The sequence below is a fragment of the Mastomys coucha genome, unplaced genomic scaffold, assembly GCF_008632895.1.
Source record: "Mastomys coucha isolate ucsf_1 unplaced genomic scaffold, UCSF_Mcou_1 pScaffold7, whole genome shotgun sequence".
Taxonomy (NCBI): Eukaryota; Metazoa; Chordata; class Mammalia; order Rodentia; family Muridae; genus Mastomys; species Mastomys coucha.
The window spans coordinates 69,748,489-69,769,564 of NW_022196913.1; the positions used below are offsets into that span (position 1 = coordinate 69,748,489).

The 21,076-nt window shown below is 38.5% G+C and overlaps 1 protein-coding gene across 8 annotated transcripts in view; it reads right to left on the reverse strand.

Moving 5' to 3' along the window:
- Positions 1-304: 304 nt before the first annotated feature.
- Positions 305-21,076, reverse strand: part of LOC116081896 (contactin-associated protein-like 3) — a 183,287-nt gene continuing 162,515 nt past the window's right edge. For 3 of the 8 annotated variants that reach the window (XM_031358625.1, XM_031358628.1, XM_031358624.1), the window contains 7 exons: positions 18,802-19,041; positions 12,986-13,210; positions 11,070-11,203; positions 9,887-9,974; positions 4,735-4,956; positions 4,483-4,554; positions 305-691 (listed from right to left, as the gene is read on the reverse strand). In XM_031358625.1, coding sequence (XP_031214485.1) covers positions 501-691; positions 4,483-4,554; positions 4,735-4,956; positions 9,887-9,974; positions 11,070-11,203; positions 12,986-13,210; positions 18,802-19,041 — 1,172 coding nt within the window. In that variant the 3' untranslated portion in view covers positions 305-500. Of the gene's footprint in view, positions 2,617-4,482; positions 4,555-4,734; positions 4,957-9,886; positions 9,975-11,069; positions 11,204-12,985; positions 13,211-18,801; positions 19,042-21,076 lie in introns of those variants that run through there. The other 5 variants (XM_031358627.1, XM_031358629.1, XM_031358630.1 and 2 more) reach the window with 5 other exon arrangements.

Below are 21,076 nucleotides of genomic sequence, written 5' to 3' on the forward strand. Positions count from 1 at the left end.
GACATGTGCTACCTTGAAGGTTCTCTCTTTATTAATCTCTAAGTGGGTGGAGTAATTCCTCACTGGGAAGGCATATTAATACTATAACAATAGGTAGAGCTTATTTTTTTCTTTGAGAATAAAATCTTGGGAATTACTTTTAGTTTTCTATCACAGAAGGGTGTGACTTGCAACTGACCTCTATATGCCCAAATGATGTTTAGGATTTTCATTACAACAGCAGAAGTACTGAAATCAGCCTTTAGTTAGCTTATTCTTAAACATGTGTCTCCTAACAAAACTTTAAACATGTACATTCATATAGTTTTGATCTAGCAATTAGTAAAGGTTTATTTTCATTTATGTTGTGTTAAACCAGTACAGAATGAACTTATCTGCATACATTTGTGCATGTTAGGAAAAATCACCTTATAATTTGTTTTATACAACTTTCCTTAAAATAATTTTTATTTAAAAAATGAATTTATTTTTATACAACTTCCCTTAAAATAGTTTTCCTATTATATCTCAAAAATGAATTTATTTTCAAATAAAAAGACAAAAGTCTGAAAGTCGTCTTGGAAGACTGTTAGTGGATGACATATCAAGGCAATTTGATGATTTAGCTTTGCTGTCTTGCCAAAAGTATGGAGCAGTGGGCTGTGGTAATTTATCTTCTTGAACCCTGTGAAATTCCAGCTTCCAAAGTTTTCTGAAAAATAAGAGAGGTGTCTGTAAAAGTTATAGTGACTACATGGTGTTTATATTGGCTAAGAAAATGTAGCTATGTTTTTGTAGACAATGCCCTCATTTTAAGAAGGCTCATGAGAAAAAAAAACCCACAAAGCCTATATTATTTATGAAGTTGGGTCTCCCACATATTACCATATATAAGCACACATATATGCAATAATACAATATAAATAGAAAACCACCCACCAGATAAACATCAATGAAGATGAGAATACTCGGAGCAGACTTAAGACAGAGGAGATTTATATACTCTCAAAAATAACACAAATGAGAGAAATTCCATTATGAAGTGTTAATGTTGAAGTGGGATATTTCAAACTTTCCCAGATATGTATAAGCTGTTCAACCTCATTAGTCTTTGCCAGTCAATTAGTATCTGGATCCTGGTAAATGTAGCATCATTGACTTTATTATAACTGGTACAAACTAGTTTATTTAATTACCAGATAACACTGCCTCATTATTAGTTCCTACAACTGTCTCCATGAAATTGATTCCATCCTCTGTTTTTAGTACATACTTAGTTTGTGAGAATCTATGAAAATTTGTTTCTGTGATCATAAACTTGTGATTGCAGTGGTATGTTTAATGCAGACCATGTAAGTGCTGTCTTTCCTTGGAGTTAGCACCCTTCGGTTTTTACTATAAAACTGGACAGAGGGGATAATATACAATATTTATGCCCAAAGCAATTCCAACTTTGGAATAGGGGCTCTTCAGCTGGAGCTAATTTGTCTAATAAATTGAAAAGATGTTCTCTACCTATTCAGTATAGTCATAGAAATTCAAAGCATATTGGTAACAACTTTTAGAAAAATAGCAATACAGAATAATAAAGAAAAGCTGACAGATTCTTTCAATAATTGGAAATAAATAAGTTCAAGATTATATTCAACTTGGGTTTTGTTGAGTAAGAAACAGCATATGTGACTATAAATTTAGTTTAAAACATGATCACAATTTATAAAAACCTATAATTACAAATTACAAAGAAAACACCATCCTTTCTTAGTGGCTATTCACTATGCATCCATCATGTTACCTATTAATTTTCTGTCCCATTACAAAAACCAACATTAAAATTTCATGACATTCAATACCTGTTTTAACTTTGAAATTTATCAAAATGATTAGAAACGGTCGGCTAGAAAAAAGCAATGCACCAAAAATATTTCCAGGTCTCTCTTTGTATTGTCCAGCAAACAGGAAAGTTGCTGTCATTTTCTTTTTTTAAACAGGGCACTTGACCCTGTATTCCAAGACCATGGAGATGCAGGCTTAATAACTATTTTATACATGTTGGCAGAAGAGCAACAAAGAGATCCCAGATAAGCTTTCAAGTAACAACAACAACAACAACAACAATAAACAAAACCAACCAAGCAACAACTGTTTAAGTTTGTCTGAATGAAAGTTCTGTTCCATTTTCTAAGCAGGGCCATAGCTTGATGTCTACTTACTCAGCTAAAATTCTTAAGTGTTACACAAATTAAAGCCCTGTTCAGCAAAGAGCATTCCACCTGGGGAACTACTCCACCATGATTAATGACCCCATTCCCTTGCTAGTAAATTGCTAGGAGGAAGGTTTTACTGAGGAAAGGAGCCAACTTCCTGGAGACTGAGACCGTCAGTTAGTCTCCTGTAAACTGGCACTGGGCACTCCTTGGCACAGGAAGAATGGAATTGCCAAGAGGCCAGCCAGCCATAGTCATCTAAGAAGACTGCTTCTATTTCAACTCATATTTCACTTTTGAGAGCAGTCTTAGCACTCTTCGGTTTTTGAAACTGTTGACTCATTTTTTTGGTGTAATCTTCTCTGTCGATAAACCCGTATAGCTATGGCAGACACACAGAGCAAAATAAATATCACAACTGCTGTTATTCCTGGAGAGAGAAAAGGAAAAACACAAATTAGAATACTAACCCAGAAATGTTCCTGTCCAAAGGAAGAACAGGGACAAAAAAACAGAACAGAGACTGAAGGAAGGTCCAACCAGGGACTGCCTCACCTAGGGATACATCATGTTGACAGCCATCAAACCCAACACTGTTGCCGTGGTCAAGAGGTGCTTGCTGACAGGAACCTGGTGTGGCGGTTCGTTAAGGGGTCTGGCCAGCAACTGACCAATGTAGATGTGGATGCTTAAACATCAGACTGAGCTCAGGGAACCTGGTGGGGAAACTGGCGGAAGGACTGAAGGAGCGGAGGGGGATTGCAAGCCCATTGGAAGAACAATATAGCCTGGCCTGACCACCCAGTACTTCCAGAGACTAAACTACCAACCAAGGAGTGTACCTAGAGGGAGCTATGGCTCCAGATACCTATGTAGCAGAGGATGGCCTTGCCTCACAGCAATAGGAGGGGAGGCCCTTGGTCCTGGAGAGGTTTGATGCCCCAGCTTAGGGGAACGCAGGAGCAGTGAGGCAGGAAAGTGTGGGTGAATGGGGGAGCACCCTCATACAGGCAAAGGAGAGGGGGAAGGATGGATGTGGGATGGGAGACTGGTGGAGGGGTAACCGGGAAGTGGGATGTCATTTGAGATGTAAATGAATGGAATGATTAATAATAATAAAAAATATTGAGCCCTGAGTAAAGGTGTGGTTGACAGCATTGATCAGTAGGTTAGGTCAAAGAGTATCAACACTGTGTCATGTATTGGAGCTCCAAACCCCAGGAATTTAAGGTCATGTACTTCTATAACAGTTTGAACAGAATAACAGCCATTCTCAGTTATTACTACTTTGGGATAGACCTGTTGGACTTTTTCCCTAAGTATGATTATATTTGAGCAAATGCTCTTTGATTTAAAAGAAGACACATACACAAGCTTTAAGCCCTTCAGTAAACTGGAGGGAATTTTTAATTTAAAAAGTTATCTAGTGATTAACACTAAAGTAGTATAAATGTTACTGTTAGTCTAGTTAAATAGGTGCATCTTACTGATGTGTGTTGTACAAATGTGTTTGTACCATAGTGTATGTGTTCAAAAGACAATCGAGTGTCATTCCTTGTCTTCTACCTTTTTCAAGACAGGGTTTCTCATTGTCTATTTCTGTGTATGTCAGGCTAGCTGGTCTACGTATTCTTCTGCCTCAGCTTCTTGTAGGAGTGTAAGGACTATAGACACGTGCTACTGTCTCTGTCTTTTAGGTAGGTTCTGGAAATGGGAACTCAGATCCTCATGCTTACATAGTAAATGCTTTATCTACTGAGACATTTCACCAATCTATGAAATTGTTTTAAATACTTTTGAGATGGTATTATAACAATAGACAATCTTTATTACTAAAAACAATTACAGGGACATTTATTACATTTGTGTGGATATATGAGAGTTAGGTATAAATGTTCTAAACCCCTGAAACACCAGGAATAGCTGTGACTCTCTTGGAACCAGCAGGAAGTCAGGGTAACTGAATGGGAGACCTCAGGACCACTAATTAATCTTAGATTAAAATCCACAGGTAGTATACTAAGCACAAGCCATGGCATAATTACTTGTAGTTCTGCCAGTACAGTTACTTTCATATTAAGAACTTTATTTTGTAACTGTTCTTTTAGAATTATCAATATTACACTAAGAGGGTCTAGAGAAGGTAATTCATAAAGAGTAATTCAAGAAAAACCAACAATACTTAAACACAGCTCTTTAACCTCACCATTGAACATTGATTCATTTTCTATTGCAGTACTTAACTCGTTGTCAAAGTAGTAATAATGCAAGATCAGATTGGCTTAAGTCTTTTTACCTCCGATGATCCCAGGGTCACTCCTGTCTGTATTAGGAAGGGGCTGTCTGTCTTCTGTGGATCCAGAATGACCTGCAGAAGAAATGAAGGGAGAAGCAAAGGAGGATTTGTAAACACTTCCAGGCTGATTGCAGTGTGTGTGTGTGCGTGTGGGTGTGCGTATGCGTGTACGCGTGTGTGCGTGCATGTGTATGTGTGTGTGTATGGGTGTGTGTGTGTAAGAAGGCTGGAAGCATAGGGGACTACACACACCTGCACCTATAGAGGTCCCTGGAGACAGTTTCCTCACTGCAGAACCAAGGCCTTCTGCACAATGAGCTGCAGCGGCCACACTGCCTTGAACAGTGACTCTGGCCCCGTTCTGATTCAGTGCAGCCTTCAGTGGGACTTCCAAGCCAAATCTCACAGAAGAGAGGCAGCCTGTGAAGCCCCGAGTGGCTGCCTGCTGTGTTTCGGGGTCAGCATCCAGGGGTTCTGTAGGCAGGAGAGGGGGACACGGTCAGGATCAGGGGCAGAACTGGAGCAAGCATCCTCTTGGTCACCAGCTCCTGGAAAGTGCATCCTCTGCTGCTTCACTATGCTCACCAGAGGCACCGTGGTGGCTTCCAGAGGCAAAGCTGGCTTTGTAATAAGCTCCAGAGAGGGGTGACCTTGACCTTTGCTTATGCACTGCAGTGGACTATAGCTGTGCACTTGCACTGCAGTGGGCTATAGCTGTGCACTTGCACTGCAGTGGGCTATAGCTGTGCACTTGCACTGCAGTGGGCTATAGCTGTGCACTTGCACTGCAGTGGACTATAGCTGCGCACTTGCACTGCAGTGGGCTATAGCTGTGCACTCCCATGCCCAGGTTGAAATTAGTCAACCTTCATTCACTTCATTTCTTTTTTTTTAGATTTACTTTTTATTTTATTTTATTTTATGTGTATGAGTACACTGTAGCTGTACAGATGGTCGTGAAGCATCATGTGTGTGGCTGCTGGAAATTGAACTCTGGCCTCGGTCGCTCCAGTGTAGTTCAATGTAGCTGTCTCAGGCACAGCAGAAGAGGGCATCAGATCTCATTATGAGTGGTTGTGAGCCACCATGTGGTTGCTGAACTCAGGACCTTAGGAAGACTAGTCAGTGCTCTTACCCGCTGAGCCATCTTGCCATCCCCCCCCCCCTTCACTTAATTTCTAAACCATATCATTAAAACAGTTAATTTTTTAAATTACATTTATTTATTCATTTTTTTTTGTGGTAAGTGCATGCTTGGTAGTCAGAGGACAGCTTTGAGAAATCAGTTCTCTCCTTCTGTCATGCGGATCTTGGGGATGGAACTGAGGTGGTCATACTTTGTTAAAATACACTTCTAATGGAACACACAGCCAATCGTTTTACCATTACAGTAAACTGACTACAGGAAATGAGGATAGAGCTCTGGAAATACTAGTTCATTGTTTTTGGCTTATCTTATTCAGTCTTTTTGTTGTTGTTGTTGCTTGATGTTTGATGTTTGTTCATTGGAAGTAAGGTCTCACTATGTAGTCCTTACTGTCCTTGAACTCACAGAGGTCCACCTGCTTCTGTCTCCCAAATGCTGGTATTAAAGGCACACACTACCATGGCCAGCTAATTAATTGTTATTTGGAATGATATATACAGATTCATGACATTTATATTTTCTTAATGAATTATACCTTTTCAAATATTCAAAAAAGTGTGCATGCGCGTACGTGTGTGTGTGTGTGTGTGTGTGTGTGTGTGTGTGTGTATGTGTGTGTCTGAAAGTGCCTACAGAGGCCAGAAGGGGGCATCAGATGCACTGGATCTATAGTTACAGGTGGTTGTGAGCCACAGAAATAAGTGTAGGAAACTGAATTCAGGTCCTCTGCAAAGCAGTGCATGCTCTTAACTGCTGAGCCATTTCTCCAGGCACTAAATGCACCTTTATATCACCAGATAGTATCTTGTCTTGGCTCAGTAAGTTGCTCTCAAATTAAGCTATCTGGCCTACCAGCATTTCTTGAATGTATTAGCTTTTACTTGTTAGTTTTTGGCATAGCACTTCTTTTTCAACATCGCAAGAACATTTGATTTTTTTTAAAACGCTGTTATGACAATTTATTCCATTCACATTTAGTGTAGTGATTATAACAAAAAAGCAGACCTCCCTGGCTTCTCTACTCTACTCACTCAGCTTGTGGTCCTGCATCCAGATCCCTTCCAGTCTTCCTTTTCTGCTTTGAAACATGTTCTTGAATGCATTCACCTTTGCATAGATATCTTACTATGTTTTCTGTTAACATTCTTAGGGTAAGTATAGCCTTTGTGCTAGAGAAATTGATCTCTAATCATTAAATTTGAAAGATCAGCATTTGAGAAAGTAGATAAAATGTATTTTAGGTAGGGCTATCTTCCCAGAGCACTCTCATGTATAAGTCCTGACAAGGTACCACCTAATGGAATTGAAATAATTAACTAGAGAAATAAGAAAGTGGACAATCTTACACATGGTACAATTAGTTGGACACATGGAGCCATTGTGAGTCAAATCAAGTAAAATTAAGTAAAATAAACAATTCAATCCCCATAAGAAGCAGATATATCCAAAGAGGATGACACAGGGCAGCAAAAAGGCAGGACATGCTCATTGTCACAGAGAGTTTCCAGCATTTAAAGACCTTTTATCACAAATGGTCCTCACTGGCTCCCAGGTGGTAGGTTACTTTAGGAAAGTCTCAGTTTTCTGTTAAAGGCATATCTACAAATAATTTAGTCTAGGTGACTTACTTTAAGTTAAAGAACGGTTAACATACATTTAACCCTTTATTGTCCTTTAAAAATGTAAAATCTCATATCTCACTGAATTTTAAAGATTTCTCATGTGATATTTTTACCTGTGATATTTGTAAGACAGGCTGTTTTTTAGTGACTCTGCAAGTTTTTATCAAGTATCAAGCCACCACAAGGGGATATCCATTCTCCTGCCACCCGTCTGCCCATGTTAATCAGACTTGAAGCTGCAGGTCCAAAGCCATACAGTCCAAGGATACCCATGAGAGGCTTGCAACACCATGGATGTTCATCCTCCTCTCAATACCTGCTACAACAAGAACATCCACGGACCAAAACCATCCAGATGGCTAAAGGTCCTTAAAAGAACACAATCAACAAGAGTCAGGGCAATACTGGCACCTTTGAAGCATAGCTCCTGCATAACAGCAAGCCCTGCATAACCTAACACATGACTGAAAAACAAGAAAATGACCTTAAATCCTATCTTATAAGGATGATAGAGGTCTCTGCAGGTTTTTATCAACTAAACCAAGAAATACAAGACTGGATAGTACTTTATCAGGTTATCGGTCTATCTTATTGTAAGTTAAAGGAACAAAAAATACTTAGTTTTAATATAAAAGTATAATCTTGTTATAATTATTAAGACATTTAGAAGTAGCAAAATATTTACAATGGAATTCATCCTAAAATAGTTGTTTAAAATATGAACTGCTTTATTGCTCTTTTGATTATTATTTCTGTTGACTATTATTTCAAAGTATTAACAAAATAGGAAAGCTGAATATTCATAATTTAGGGGGAGTCATTTACATCAGGTTATATGCTTCCACACTTAATTTTAGTTTAATTTTTTTGTTTGTTTTTGTTTTGGGTCTCATTATACAAGCAGGATAGCCTCAAACTTGTTATCTTCCCGACTATGCTTTTCAAATTCTGAGGTTTATAAGCTTAAACCACAATACCTGGCTTTGGGCCTAAATTTTTTCAAATATACTTTATTTGTATGAGTGTGTGAGGGTATGAGTGTGTGAGTGTGTGTGTCTTAGTGTTTCTACTGCTTTGATGAAACACTATGGCCAAGAGCAATTTGGGGAAGCAAGGATTTATTTCATTTTCTACTTCTACTTCACAACCCATCATAGGAGTTAGGGCAGAGATTAAAGGCAGGAATCTGGAGTCAGGAATTGAAGCAGAAGCCATGGAGGAGTGCTGCTTACTGGCTTGTTCCTCACGTGTTGCTCAGTCTGCTTTCTTTTACCACTCGGGACCACTTGTCAAGGAGTAGCACTGCCTGCAGTAGCCTGGGTCCTCCTTTATTAATTAACAACCCAGAAAATGCTCCACAGACTTGCCCACCAGAAATCTGATGGAGGCATCTTCCCCACTGAGCTTTCTCTTCCAAGACAACTTGTGTCAAGTTGACATAAAATTAACCAGGACACCTTGGAAGCCAGAAGATGTTAGATGTCCTAGCGCTAGAGTTACGGGCCACTGTGTTCAACTGAACATGGGTGCTTGGAACAGATCTCAGAATTGTAGTTCTTGACTTACAGATATGTGCTGCTGTGTCCAGTTTAAAATAGGTGTATTTCTTTACAGAAAGATCCTATCCCTTAGCTATCATTACATCAAATTGAAAGTTGAACTGGGTTTAAAACATTGCCTCGTCTGTGTCATACCAATTACTACATCTTCCTGCCATATAATAGACAGTTTTGAATGTGATTTAAAGTCATCAAAGGCATATGAACAAACAGATTTGGGTGGAGCCCATTCTGTACTTGTTGGGAAAATTGATCATTTCTTTCTCAACTTCAGCGCACAGGTAGTGTTAATACTTGATGGAGGTCTTTTGTAGAAAATATTTAATCTCAGTCCGGGATTTCTACCCCATTTTTGACCATTTAGTTCCCAGATAAAAGACACCCAACCTTTATATTTACAATAAGCCTTAATCAGTACAAGAGCTGGGCAGGTATCTATCCTCTATACTATTATGTCTATTTCCCAGCCAGTAATCCCATTATATAATTTGCCATGTTTAGTCTGGGCTGCTTTTAAGTCCAATTAGCCAACCCACATGGCCATTATTTTAAGATTCTTACCTCATGGTGGCTTCTCTCTCTGAGCCTAAGCCTGGAAACCTCACCTATGTATCTTCTGCCCAGTTATTGGCTGTTGGCACCGTTATTCATCAACCAGGGGTAACTTGGGGGGCAAGGTCACATAGCATCACATGCTTATATGTACAGTCTCTGGGAGCAGCCAGTGTTTAGCAAAAACAAAAGACCAGATGTCAACAGAGGTCCCTGGAGTTGATGCTGAAGCTGTCTGTTATGGTGCTTTCACTTTGCAGGAAGTGTCAGCCTCATTATGCATAACTGTGACTGCTAAGTGAGGATCTTCAAGAGATGACTCTGCTCATCTGCCAAAAGGCACTTACCCATGATTGTACATGCATTCAACACGAGTACAATCTGTACCTTGATTGCCACTCAGTGTGAAATAGTTATTAAAATAAGACAAAGAGCTTCTTTCAGCATAATGAATGCATCCAGACTCTGTGACATGGCACTTATGATGTGATGTTTTTCCAGAAAAAGCCCTTTCTTCCACTTACCTGAAACCTTTCCTAATATGAGCGATTTGACAGCATTGAATTCAGCTCCTGAGGACAAGACAACTTGTCTCTTTGTACTCTGGTTAACCTATGAAATATGCCACAGGAAATAAATAGGAGAGAGAGAGAGAGAGAGAGAGAGAGAGAGAGAGAGAGAGAGAGAGAGAGAGAGAGAGAGAGAGAGAGAGAGAGAAAGAGAGAGAGAGAAAAGGAGGGAGGGAGGGAGGGGGGAAGAGGGACTAAGTCACTTGTATGTGCTGTCAGGAAGCTTTAAAGACTCCCCTTTAACAAGATATTGAGGGGGAGGCTGTCTTATGGCCTGGCATACCCTCCCAGACTCTGGTCCTTTCCCTACTCTCTACTTTTCTTCATAATGGGTCTGTAACTGATAGAATCCCAAAAGGATGGAATCAGTTGTTTTATCTTTAATTTATTTTATTTTTATTTAGGTGTGTGTGTGTGTGTGTGTGTGTGTGTGTGTGTGTGTGTGTGTGTGTGTGTGTCAGAGAGTTTGGTGCCTGTGGAGACCAGAAGACGGCATTACATCTCTTGGAGTTGTAGTTACAGACAATATGTGCTTTCTGGCAAAAGTGCTGAGAACAAAACTTGGGTCTTTTTCAAAGAGCAGTGTGTGCTGTTAACTGATAAGCATTCTCTCCACTACAGAACCAATTGTTTCAAAACTCATTGTCTGGAGAACACAGTAAATGCTATTAAAACCAGAGTTTTATGAATAGACTTAAAATATATTTCCCTGAAAATGCCAGAGAAAATTAGCTTACTCTGTTTCCTCATTTATTCTCATGTTTCTGGGTTTTTGTGTTTAAATTGTTGCACTGTATGTTCTCATATCACACAGGACACGATACCATTGAAACAGTAATGGAATTCACCATGATAAACTAGACATTTCTCTATTAGATATAGTGAAACAACAAAGAAGAGTTTGACATTTCAAAGGGCCAAAGTGTAATCAGTTTGAGAGAGTGACTGGCAAACAAACAAGACAAAATAAACACCCTTTCCCTGCCTCCACATCTTGCCTACATTTGGCTTTCCATCCTTCACTTATGGAGAACATGGAATGGATTGCTTTTTATTAATGTTCATTATCGATTTCTTGATCTTTATTAATTCTTATAGCCTCCCAGCAGTTATTTTTTCTTCAGCATTGCTACCTCACCTTTACAGAGACTACTGCCTCTTCTCTGTTAATCATCAGCTGGTGAAAGTGACCGTCTGCTAAATTTCTAAGGTCAAAGTTGAAAGCATCTGCATTCCGATGTCTGTCCAGCTTGTACCTCACCTGCAAACTTCCTAAGGAGGAAAATAGTGACATTTTTGAATTGTAATGCTATTTTTTAAATCCCTTGGTGCAAATTCTGGAGCATTTTCAGGATTATTTACTAAATTCACCTTTGGGTGTATTTAGCATTGACTTGAAAGTACCTAAAAGTTCCTGACATAGTGATTACTTCAGTGTTGTCTATGGCCAAACTATGAGTCCAGATATATGATATTTTAAAATGAAAACCAAATGCACCAATATAAGTAATTTCCCCAGACTTATTTTTATTTTAAGAATGAGCTGTATTTAATTAAAAAAAAAAGAGCGGAGGGGTGTACCCCACAAATGATACAGTAATGAGGATACACAAATCATAGCATGACTGAAGGCGTTCACTGTGTTTGACGTCATCACAATGGAAGGCATAAAAAGTGGAGTACATCAATGCTGACACAGTCCAGTCCAGTCCACCAGGCAAGATGGTGCAAGAAGTCATTAAATTAAATTTCCCCAGACTTCTTAAACAAAGGGTTTAAATAACATATATGAAAATTCAGAACTAAATCTAAATCATGACTATGATATTTGATTGTGGAAATTATAAAAATATGTGCTATGCTATATTTGTGGTTAGTCACAATAGTTATTACAATAAATTTAATAAAATTTATTTCATTTAAAATTTATCTAAGAACCATACTTTTTCTAAAGGTCTAAAATACAGAAAAAGGATTTTGTTATAAGACAGATATATCCATACTACATAGGTTCACCCTAACTGTCCACATTCTACAGCTTCATAAGTCCTTGATTTTATAGGAATTAAATATTTTAGACCTAATAGACTTACACCTTTGTTTATTGCCCAACTGTGAAAACTAGGACAGCCCAGTTGCCACTAGACTGTCATTTGCTCCAACTGGGTTCTCCACCACTAATGAGATAAAAAACAATTGACATCATTGGTTTTTTATAGGAATTAACTTTTATACAGTTTTACTATATCACCTACATTAATGACCCTTTAATTAACCTAGAATAAGCTGAAGATAATGCCCAGCATCCAATATCTTTTTCCACAATGAATTTTAAAACAAACTCAGATCATCATGTTAGGTATTAGAAATCTTTAAATAAGTACTTCATACCAAATCTAATCTATACAACTATAAAAGCATCTTAATTTGATTTTAAAATGGTAGTGAGAGACTTGGCAGACAGACAGTGAAAAGAGTGGGTAGATTAATGTACTTTTCACTTAAGTATTTAAGATGTCTGATTTCCTGCTTTTCTCCCTCTGTAAACACAGAGTGGGGGGAACTGTCTGGTGAAATTCTCAAATCTCCCACAAAGGGGCTCATCCAATCAGCTTTGCTTTCTTTTCTGGATTATCCAATCTCCTATCATAGTCCCAAACACTCAATTCTGAAGGAAAAGGTAATTTGTTACTTTCACAAACATATAAAAGTTTGGCTTTGTCGTACAAAATTGGATTTCTTCACTTGTGGAGTCCGACTTTGCATGCTTTATTATGTGTCTGCTCCTGCTTTCATTAAAATATATTTTCTTGCCTTGGCTGTGATTGGTTTCCTGGAGAAAATAAACCAGACCCAAGTCCCCCTAGATAATAACACTAGCTTCTATGACATCTACTATGGATAGCCCTGAGATACTAAAGTGGAAGCCATGCAACTTTTTCATTGTTGAACAGAGCTTGCAACCCTATTTTTCTAAATTAATGTTTTGATTGTTATTATTTTCTTTGGTTTGTAGCTCGCTTGCTTATTTCAGTGTAGTCAAAAGATACTCACCATTGTTGGCCAGGATAACTGAAAGGTATTCCTCAGAGAAAGAGCTCACATAAAGCAATAAGCAAGGTGTCTGTGTGGTTCGGAAGCTCAGTGTGATGGTTTCTCTGGACAGCGTGACATCCCCATGCAATGAAGAAGCCAGGTAGCTGGTATTTTCACTCAGGGGGGAATATTCCTGAAAATTATAGGTCACTGAGGAACCTGCTTCAAAATATGCAGAAATCTCTAGAATGAAAAACATGTTTGTTGTGTTAACACAAATGTCAACTGACATATATTTAAAGAATGACTCCAATCTGTAAATACCCTGATGGATAAAGTTGCTACTTTCCCTTAAGTTTTTTTTTCTACTTAAAATGTTTTCCTGTTTTGATTTTCTTAATTTTCAAATGCTAAAGAAGTGAAGTCTGAAAAAGTAACAATTCTTGATATACCAAAAGTCTAGAATGGCCAAGTTTCAGAAACTTTGAGTCGCCCTGACAACTCCAGGATGAAGCCAGCATGGTTGTGATATATGATATTCTGAATGTGTTCTTGGGTTCATTTTACAAGAATTTTATTACAAAGTTTTGCATTTATATTCATCAAGAAAACTGTTCTACCTTGTTTTATAATGTCCCTATTTGGTTTTGGTAGCAGAGTGAATAAATGCTAGTGTTATAGAACTGACTTTGCTCCTGGGACTTAGGCCACCTCCTGCTGTCTCCTCATTCCCTGGGCCAGCCCCCCATCATGTGCTCTCTTAGATTGTCAGGGTCCAGACCTCCTGCTCTCTACCACTGTTTTGCAGGTCTGTATCTCATCTGGGACGTGGAAGGTTGAATCAAAGATCCTTGACTTGTGATTCTTGTTTTCAGGCCCCCGTCTCTCCCAAGTTGGCTCCCACAGATGGCTTTACAATCATGTAGAGCGACAGAGGAATTCTACTCCGCTGCTGACCATCCATCACAGTAATCCTGGTCTCAGCAGAACCAGCCTTGCGTTTGAGGATTAGGGGCACTGTGGGCTTTTCCTGATAGAGCTCTGCCTGACCTTTCCCTGCAGGTTGCCTGGCTGACCTTTGCATAAGGCTTCTGCTCTCTCCATGCTAGGGAACCCTACTGCTGTTGTGTTTGGTTTGCTTCTTTATACAGTGTCACCTTTCTTTTCTTCACACTTTCAGCTGTCCTATTACCACCTTTATAAATTTCCAAAATCATTCCTCTCTTTTCCTCTTTGGATTAGAGCTTATTTTTTTCTTACTTGGACTCTTTCTCTTTACCTGGTCACATGGAAGCAAACTTCTGGTCCATCATTGTAACTTATAAGTCCTAGGAATTTTTTTCCATGCTGGAGAGAAGGCTCAGTGGTTAAGAACACTGACTGCTCTTCCAAAGCTCCTGAGTTCAATTCCCAGCAACCCACATGGTGGCTCACAACCATCTGTAATGGGATCTGATTGCCCTCCTCTCATGTGTATCTGAAGACAGCTATAGTGTACTCATATACATAACAAAATAAGTAAATCTTTAAAAAAAGAAAACAAAATTTTATCTTAGGTGATCTCTGTGTTTGTACTGAGAGAGAAGAAAAAGTGATTCTCAGTTTCACTTAAAATACTTTATAAAGGATATGTGTTAGCTATTTTTTTGTTGTTGCTGTGATAAAATATCATTCATGACTGAAAGTTACTTAAGAATGATTTTAGTTTTGATTGTGGTTGCACAGGGCTAGATGTCCATAATGTCAGGGAAGCCATGATAACAGGAGCAGAGAGCTGAGAGATCACATCTCATTTCCATACTTGAGAGAGAGAGAGACAGAGAGACAGAGACAGAGACAGAGGTAGAGGCACACAGAGACAGAGAGAAAGAAAGCAGAGAGAGAGAGAGAAAGAGAGAGAGAGAGAGAGAGAGAGAGAGAGAGAGAGAGAAAGCTGGGTGTGGGCTAGTGATATAGGTTCTCAAAGCCCACCCTCAGTAACATACTTTTTCCAGAAATGCTCCACGTCCTAAATAGCATCAACAACTGTGGATCAAGTTCATAAGCCTAAGGAGGACATTCTTATTTCAAACTACCACAGGTTGATGCCCTAATTTTGTGTCATATTACTTCCAAAGGTATATTTAGTATAGAAATATCCACAGATACATGCATATGTGCAGGCATATATGCACACATGCTTAATAAAATGAAGATATTGAGAGCTGCTCTTTATTTTGCAATGAAATTTCATCTTCCTATTTCCCATAAAACACAGAGAACTCATTAAATATCCATATTATTAGTTTAGGTCATGAAATTTAAGGTCTTGGAATGTAGCTCAGTGGTAGAGTACTTGGCTAGCATTCATAAAGCTTTGGCTTCAAACCATAGCATCACAAAATAGATAAATGAAGTATAATAAAATAAAAATGTTAAAATGAATATTTGGGATAGCAATATAACTCAGTTGATAGAGTGCTTGACTAGGACGTGTGAGATCCTTGGTTCAATCCCCAGGACTTAGAAAGTAGAGACATAATGATGAAAAGCTCAGGCCATCCTTGGTTACATCCTTGGGAATTTGAGGTTGGCCTAGATTAGAAAACATGTCTAAAATCATAATAATTATTATCATTGATAAAACAAAAATGTAAAAAAGAAGAATTTAAGTATAAAATACTCTTTATTTATCAGAGAGGCATTTCTTATTTAAAATTACACTATACCTAGTGTAATTTTAGGTTATGAAGTAACATTAGAATGACCATTACAGACAGATCTCATACTGTATTCAAGCAGATGAATGGAAGTTTTTTTTTTTTATAATTAACCAAACATATCTATGTATCAATAAATTCTCAAGTCACAAGATTCCAATACAATAATTTCAGAACCAATTGATAATAATAAAAGCTGCCCACCTAGATTAGACAAATTATCCCAATTATTCTAACGTTTATGGTATCATAACTACTTGTGGCTATTTAATGCCTCCCTGGTTCAAATTCTTCTTCCTGTCCATCAGTCACTATCTTGGCTTTCCTTCTCTCCTGAGAAGCTCTCTGTCTCTCCAACTCTGAGCTCTGCATCCCTTTTCCTATCCAATCACAGGCCTCCTGATGCCCTAATATTTTAGTGTGATTGGACAGGGAAAACTCTGTCACAGGACATTTGTAGTGGTCCTCAGTAAAACTTCTCTACTCCAACTATTCAATTCTCAGCCCCACTTTAGTTATTCAGGGCAACTCTGGGGTTTTGCCTTTGGTGATATTCTCTCACACAAGCTGTATGTAGATTCATTTATACATGTTAATCTGAAAGTGGTATATGCTTGGTCAAAACTTTAGCTGAGCTGCAACTTAGTAAGTCAGATGAAATATTCAGTGAGCTTGTATAATATTTAGCAAAGAAAGAGATGGAAATGGGAAGTTAGAATTAAAGTTCAATAATTAAGGAAAAGTTTTTGATAAGTGACAAAAATTGTGATAGAGTTCTCCAGAGAAGCAGGACTAATGGGAAATATATGATGATAGATGACAGACAGACAGACAGATAGATAATAGATATTTATATGAATAATAAGGGGAAATTTACTATAAGAATTGGCAAATATATTGTGGAAGTTGATAGACCATTTGTAAATTAGATAATAGTGAAATCCAGTTCTATAATGATGTGTGAGTGCCTGTAGGTCTGAAGAGAAAAAGCTGTGATGTATTAGGGCAGAAGATGATGGGTGGAGAGAGACAGACAGACAGGTAGACAGAGGGGGGAATAGGAAAAGAGGGGGAGAGAGAGGGAGAGAGAGAGAAAGAGAGAGAGATAATAAATATCTTAAGACACACATCCCTTCTGATTAATGAGGACAATTCTTTCCCCAGTCTACTGATTCAAATGCTACTCTATTCTGGAAAAGTCTCAGCTCTTTAGATGTTTACAGGTTCTGAGTGGTCCTGAGCTGAATGGTGGCCATGTAGGAAGTGTACCATTACAGAGTGATACCTGTGGACCTGCTGAACGGTGGCCATGTAGGAAGTGTACCATTACAGAGTGATACCTGTGGACCTGCTGAATGGTGGCCATGTAGGAAGTGTACCATTACAGCGCGATACCTGTGGACCTGCTGAATGGTGGCCATGTAGGAAGTGTACCATTACAGAGCGATACCTGTGGTCCTGAGCTGAACGGTGGCCATGTAGGAAGTGTACCATTACAGAGTGATACCTGTGGACCTGCTGAACGGTGGCCATGTAGGAAGTGTACCATTACAGAGCGATACCTGTGGACCTGCTTCTTCCCTGCTCATGAACTTCCTGCTTTTTTCTCTTAGCTGATGTGTCTTTGCATTGTTCCTTTCAGTAAAACTGCCCATGACAACTGTACTCTGATAGGTTCTTTTTTCCTCTCCCATTTATTTTTCTTTGCTCTCTCTTCTCCTAATTCTTTGAAGTTTAACCCAGAAGACATTCCTTGAACCTCTGGACTTATTTCTACATCTTCTTTATGTAAATTTGGAGTGCAGTTATACATTGTCTAGGTAAGGCAAGTGAACTTCAGTCTGCATAGTCTATCTACAGTTGACAGAGTTCTCTAGTCCGTTTCTCCCTGTCCATCCCTATTATAAATGAGCAAATATTCAAACTCAATATGCTTAGTAGTAAAAGCAGAAACATGTTGAATTTGTCAGTGGTACTTTTTTTTAGATATTTTCTTTATTTACATTTCAAATGACATCCACTTTTCTGGTTTCCCATCCGAAAAAAAGCCCCTATTCTCTCCTCCCTGCCACCTCCCCCTGCTCACCAACCCACCCTCTCCTGCTTCCTGGCCCTGACATTCCCCTACACTGGGGCATAGAACCTTCACAGGATCAAGGGCCTCTCCTCCCATTGATGACTAACTAGGCCATCCTCTGCTATGTATACAGCTGGAGCCACGAGTCCCACCATGTGTACTCTTTGATTGATGGTTTAGCCTCTGGGAGCTCTGAAGGTACTAGTTAGTTCATATTGTTATTCCTCCTAAGGGGCTGTAAACGAATGGAAGTCTTTTTAAAGGTGCTTTCCAAAACTTTTCAGTGGTTTCTAGATAATTAATTCTCAAAATTCCTCTGAAAGTTACATAATTTTTACAGCTAATAAAGTTCCTTATGCTGTTAAAGATATACTAAAGATGTGTAAAAGAGTTAGTGAATTTGACTTTAATGAATAAATATTCTAGGGGGTTTCATTAAAGTATTAATAATTTTAAGCATATCCAAGAGTTAGTAAAGTGGTACATTCTAGACTCAAACTAGCCCCTTCATTTAGAATGAATCAGAATTAGCAGGAAATATGTTATATCCCAAACTGCTTCTTAAGGACATTTAAACACCTAACAGCCTATGTTTGAGTAGTCCTATTAAGGTCATGTCATATTTACTTAAATTTACATTTTCCTAATTATGGGGGATCCTATTCCCTTCTCTGGTCTTTACAAGTGATGTACTCATGTGCACAGACACAAATGTATACATATAATTAAAACTAAATAATTAAAATAAAAAGAGATTCCTTTATATCACCTGTATTAGTGATAGGTGACAATGATGCTTAGATGATCTGAAAACCAGAGCAATTTAAGGACAGAATTCTGGAAACAAGAATGATTTGGAGAACATCAGCACTGAGCAAAAGACAGGAGTAGAGCTAAGGGCCTCCAGATAATTAACCCAGAGAAGGCTGATCTATGGAACAGCCTTAGGTTTCTAAAGATATCCATAGTCAAACAACTCCATCATCTTACACTGTCTTTATTAGGCCCAATGCCAGAGGAGTCTCCCATCTTCACGATGGTTTATTTCTTGGACATACCATGTGAACACAGTGGCCCATCGTAGGCAGAGAAAGCACAGTCACAAGCAATCCCTCTGTGTTTCTCTTGACACCTTCCTCCATTGCGACACAGGTGTCCGTAGCTGCTGCAGTGTCCTGGGCATCCTGGCTCCACTCCTGGGGTCATTATGGCCCTTCCCTCCAGGTCCAGTGCCATTCCATTCACCTGAAGGGACCGGATACAGCCCAGGAAGCCCTTCTGCCTGCTGGCTGTCCCCCCTACAAGGGAAGCACTGCAAATACAAATGTGTTCCTTGGTATTTTATTTAGGATTTGCTGTCCATGTAAACTCAGACCTTATGAGTTAGGCAAGAAAAAAATTGAAACTTGTCGGAAACATTGTTGTCATAGAGAACAATGAAAACATATGTATTCATGGCATATCAGGAAACCTTACATGAGGCTGAATAAAATATTCAGCTTATAAAAATATTGGCATTGGTGAACATTCATTATAAAATATCCTTTAGTTTCACAAAATAGAAACCACATAAATGCCATTTTAATTAAGTTTATGAACAGTAATACACATTATTATGGTTATATATGACATTTCAAAATCTTCACAATAATGTAAATATATTCTGTTAATTTCTTACTTGGGTGAACTGTCAAAGCATAGGAAGAGACTGAGACGCAAAGCTAGGAAAGCTGGAGAAAATGGTATGACTTATCCAAGCTGTCCCTCACGTCACATACCTGTCTCCAAAGACACAGTGTTAAATATAAACCAAATGCTATATATACAGATGGTTTATCATATCAAACTTGAATGCTAAAAATGTGTTTAGAGAGGCTTCCAATATTGTCAGGGCTAACATCATTATATGTGATGTTATAGTGTTATATTATTCTGTGAGATGCAGACTCGAGAGCTCCCTTACAGAGACTCTGATATAGTTGGTTTACGGCAGGGACCCCTGTGCTCATGAAGCCAGCAATTCCTTCACTGGATCCCACAAAGGCCTTTGTGCTAACACACTCAGCCTCCAACCTGGCACAGCTTGGGGATGGGGGTGGTATTAAACTTAAGTGGTGAAGCCTGGTAGGAACTTTTACTGTAGGCATGGCATCAAATGAGATTGTGGGGCCCTGGTTAATTCTACACTCTCATTCTGACCTGGGGAGCAATGTCCTTATCCTCTTGCTCCTACCATGTTGGGCAAAAACTTATGGCCTCAAAAACCTTAACACAATGGGTCTGCCTATTTGTGGACTGAAATTCAAACTCTGAGTCTAGAAGGGACTCCTTTTAGAAATTTGTTTACTACATTGTATGTATGTATGTATGTATGTATGTATGTACAGGTTGGGATGGCATGAGCTATGGTGCACATTTGGAGTTCAAAGGATAACGTGTGGGTCTCAATTCTCTCCTACCACGTGTGTTCTGGGGCTAGAAATCAGATCATTAAAAGTGGTGGCAAGAACCTTTACCTTTTGAGCCATCCTCCTGATACTGAGTCTCTTATCTCTATAAGGTGATTAGCTAAGGTATTTGTTTCAGTAATGGAGAGCTAACACACATACTTTGTTGGTATTTTCCTTCCATCAGGTAGTTTGATGGTTTCAAGTCCTTTGAAGAAGGGTAATCTCATCTTAACTTAGGAATCAATAATGCTTACAGCTATGTCTTATGGATTCATAGTATATTAACCTTCCTTGTAAGAGCAAACACACATGCAGACGTGCTCATAAGTGCACACATACATACATATGCACATGCCTGAATTCATCATTAGCAATTAGTACCTAGAAATTGTACATAATTTCTGTAAAGCAGTATGTGTAGTTATTTATGACTTAATCATGCTTCTAATTAGATTGTGTCTTTATTTGTTGTAAGATGCATAAATAAGTGAGAGCTTATTGCTTGGTCTCTGAGACTGGAGTAGTTTGAAGAGCAATATAGCAACATATGTTTCCCTTATAAGAAAAATAACATTAAAGTAGTAAATAAGCAAATTAAAGAAAAATAACATTGAAGTAATAAATAAGCAAAATATAGTTTTTATGAGAAAAATAACATTAAAGTAATAAATAAGCAAACTAAAGAAAAGCTTATACCATCCACAACTCTGATTTTTAAACACATGAACTATAAGAATAAAGGAATAAGACCCAGTTATAAATAATAAACACAAGACAGAACAGTCTGATGATGGTGAACAGAGACAGGGAATGCAAGACCAGGACCCTGAAAGGAAGGCTTCCACAGTGTAGACCAGGACCCTGAAAGGAAGGCTTCCACAGT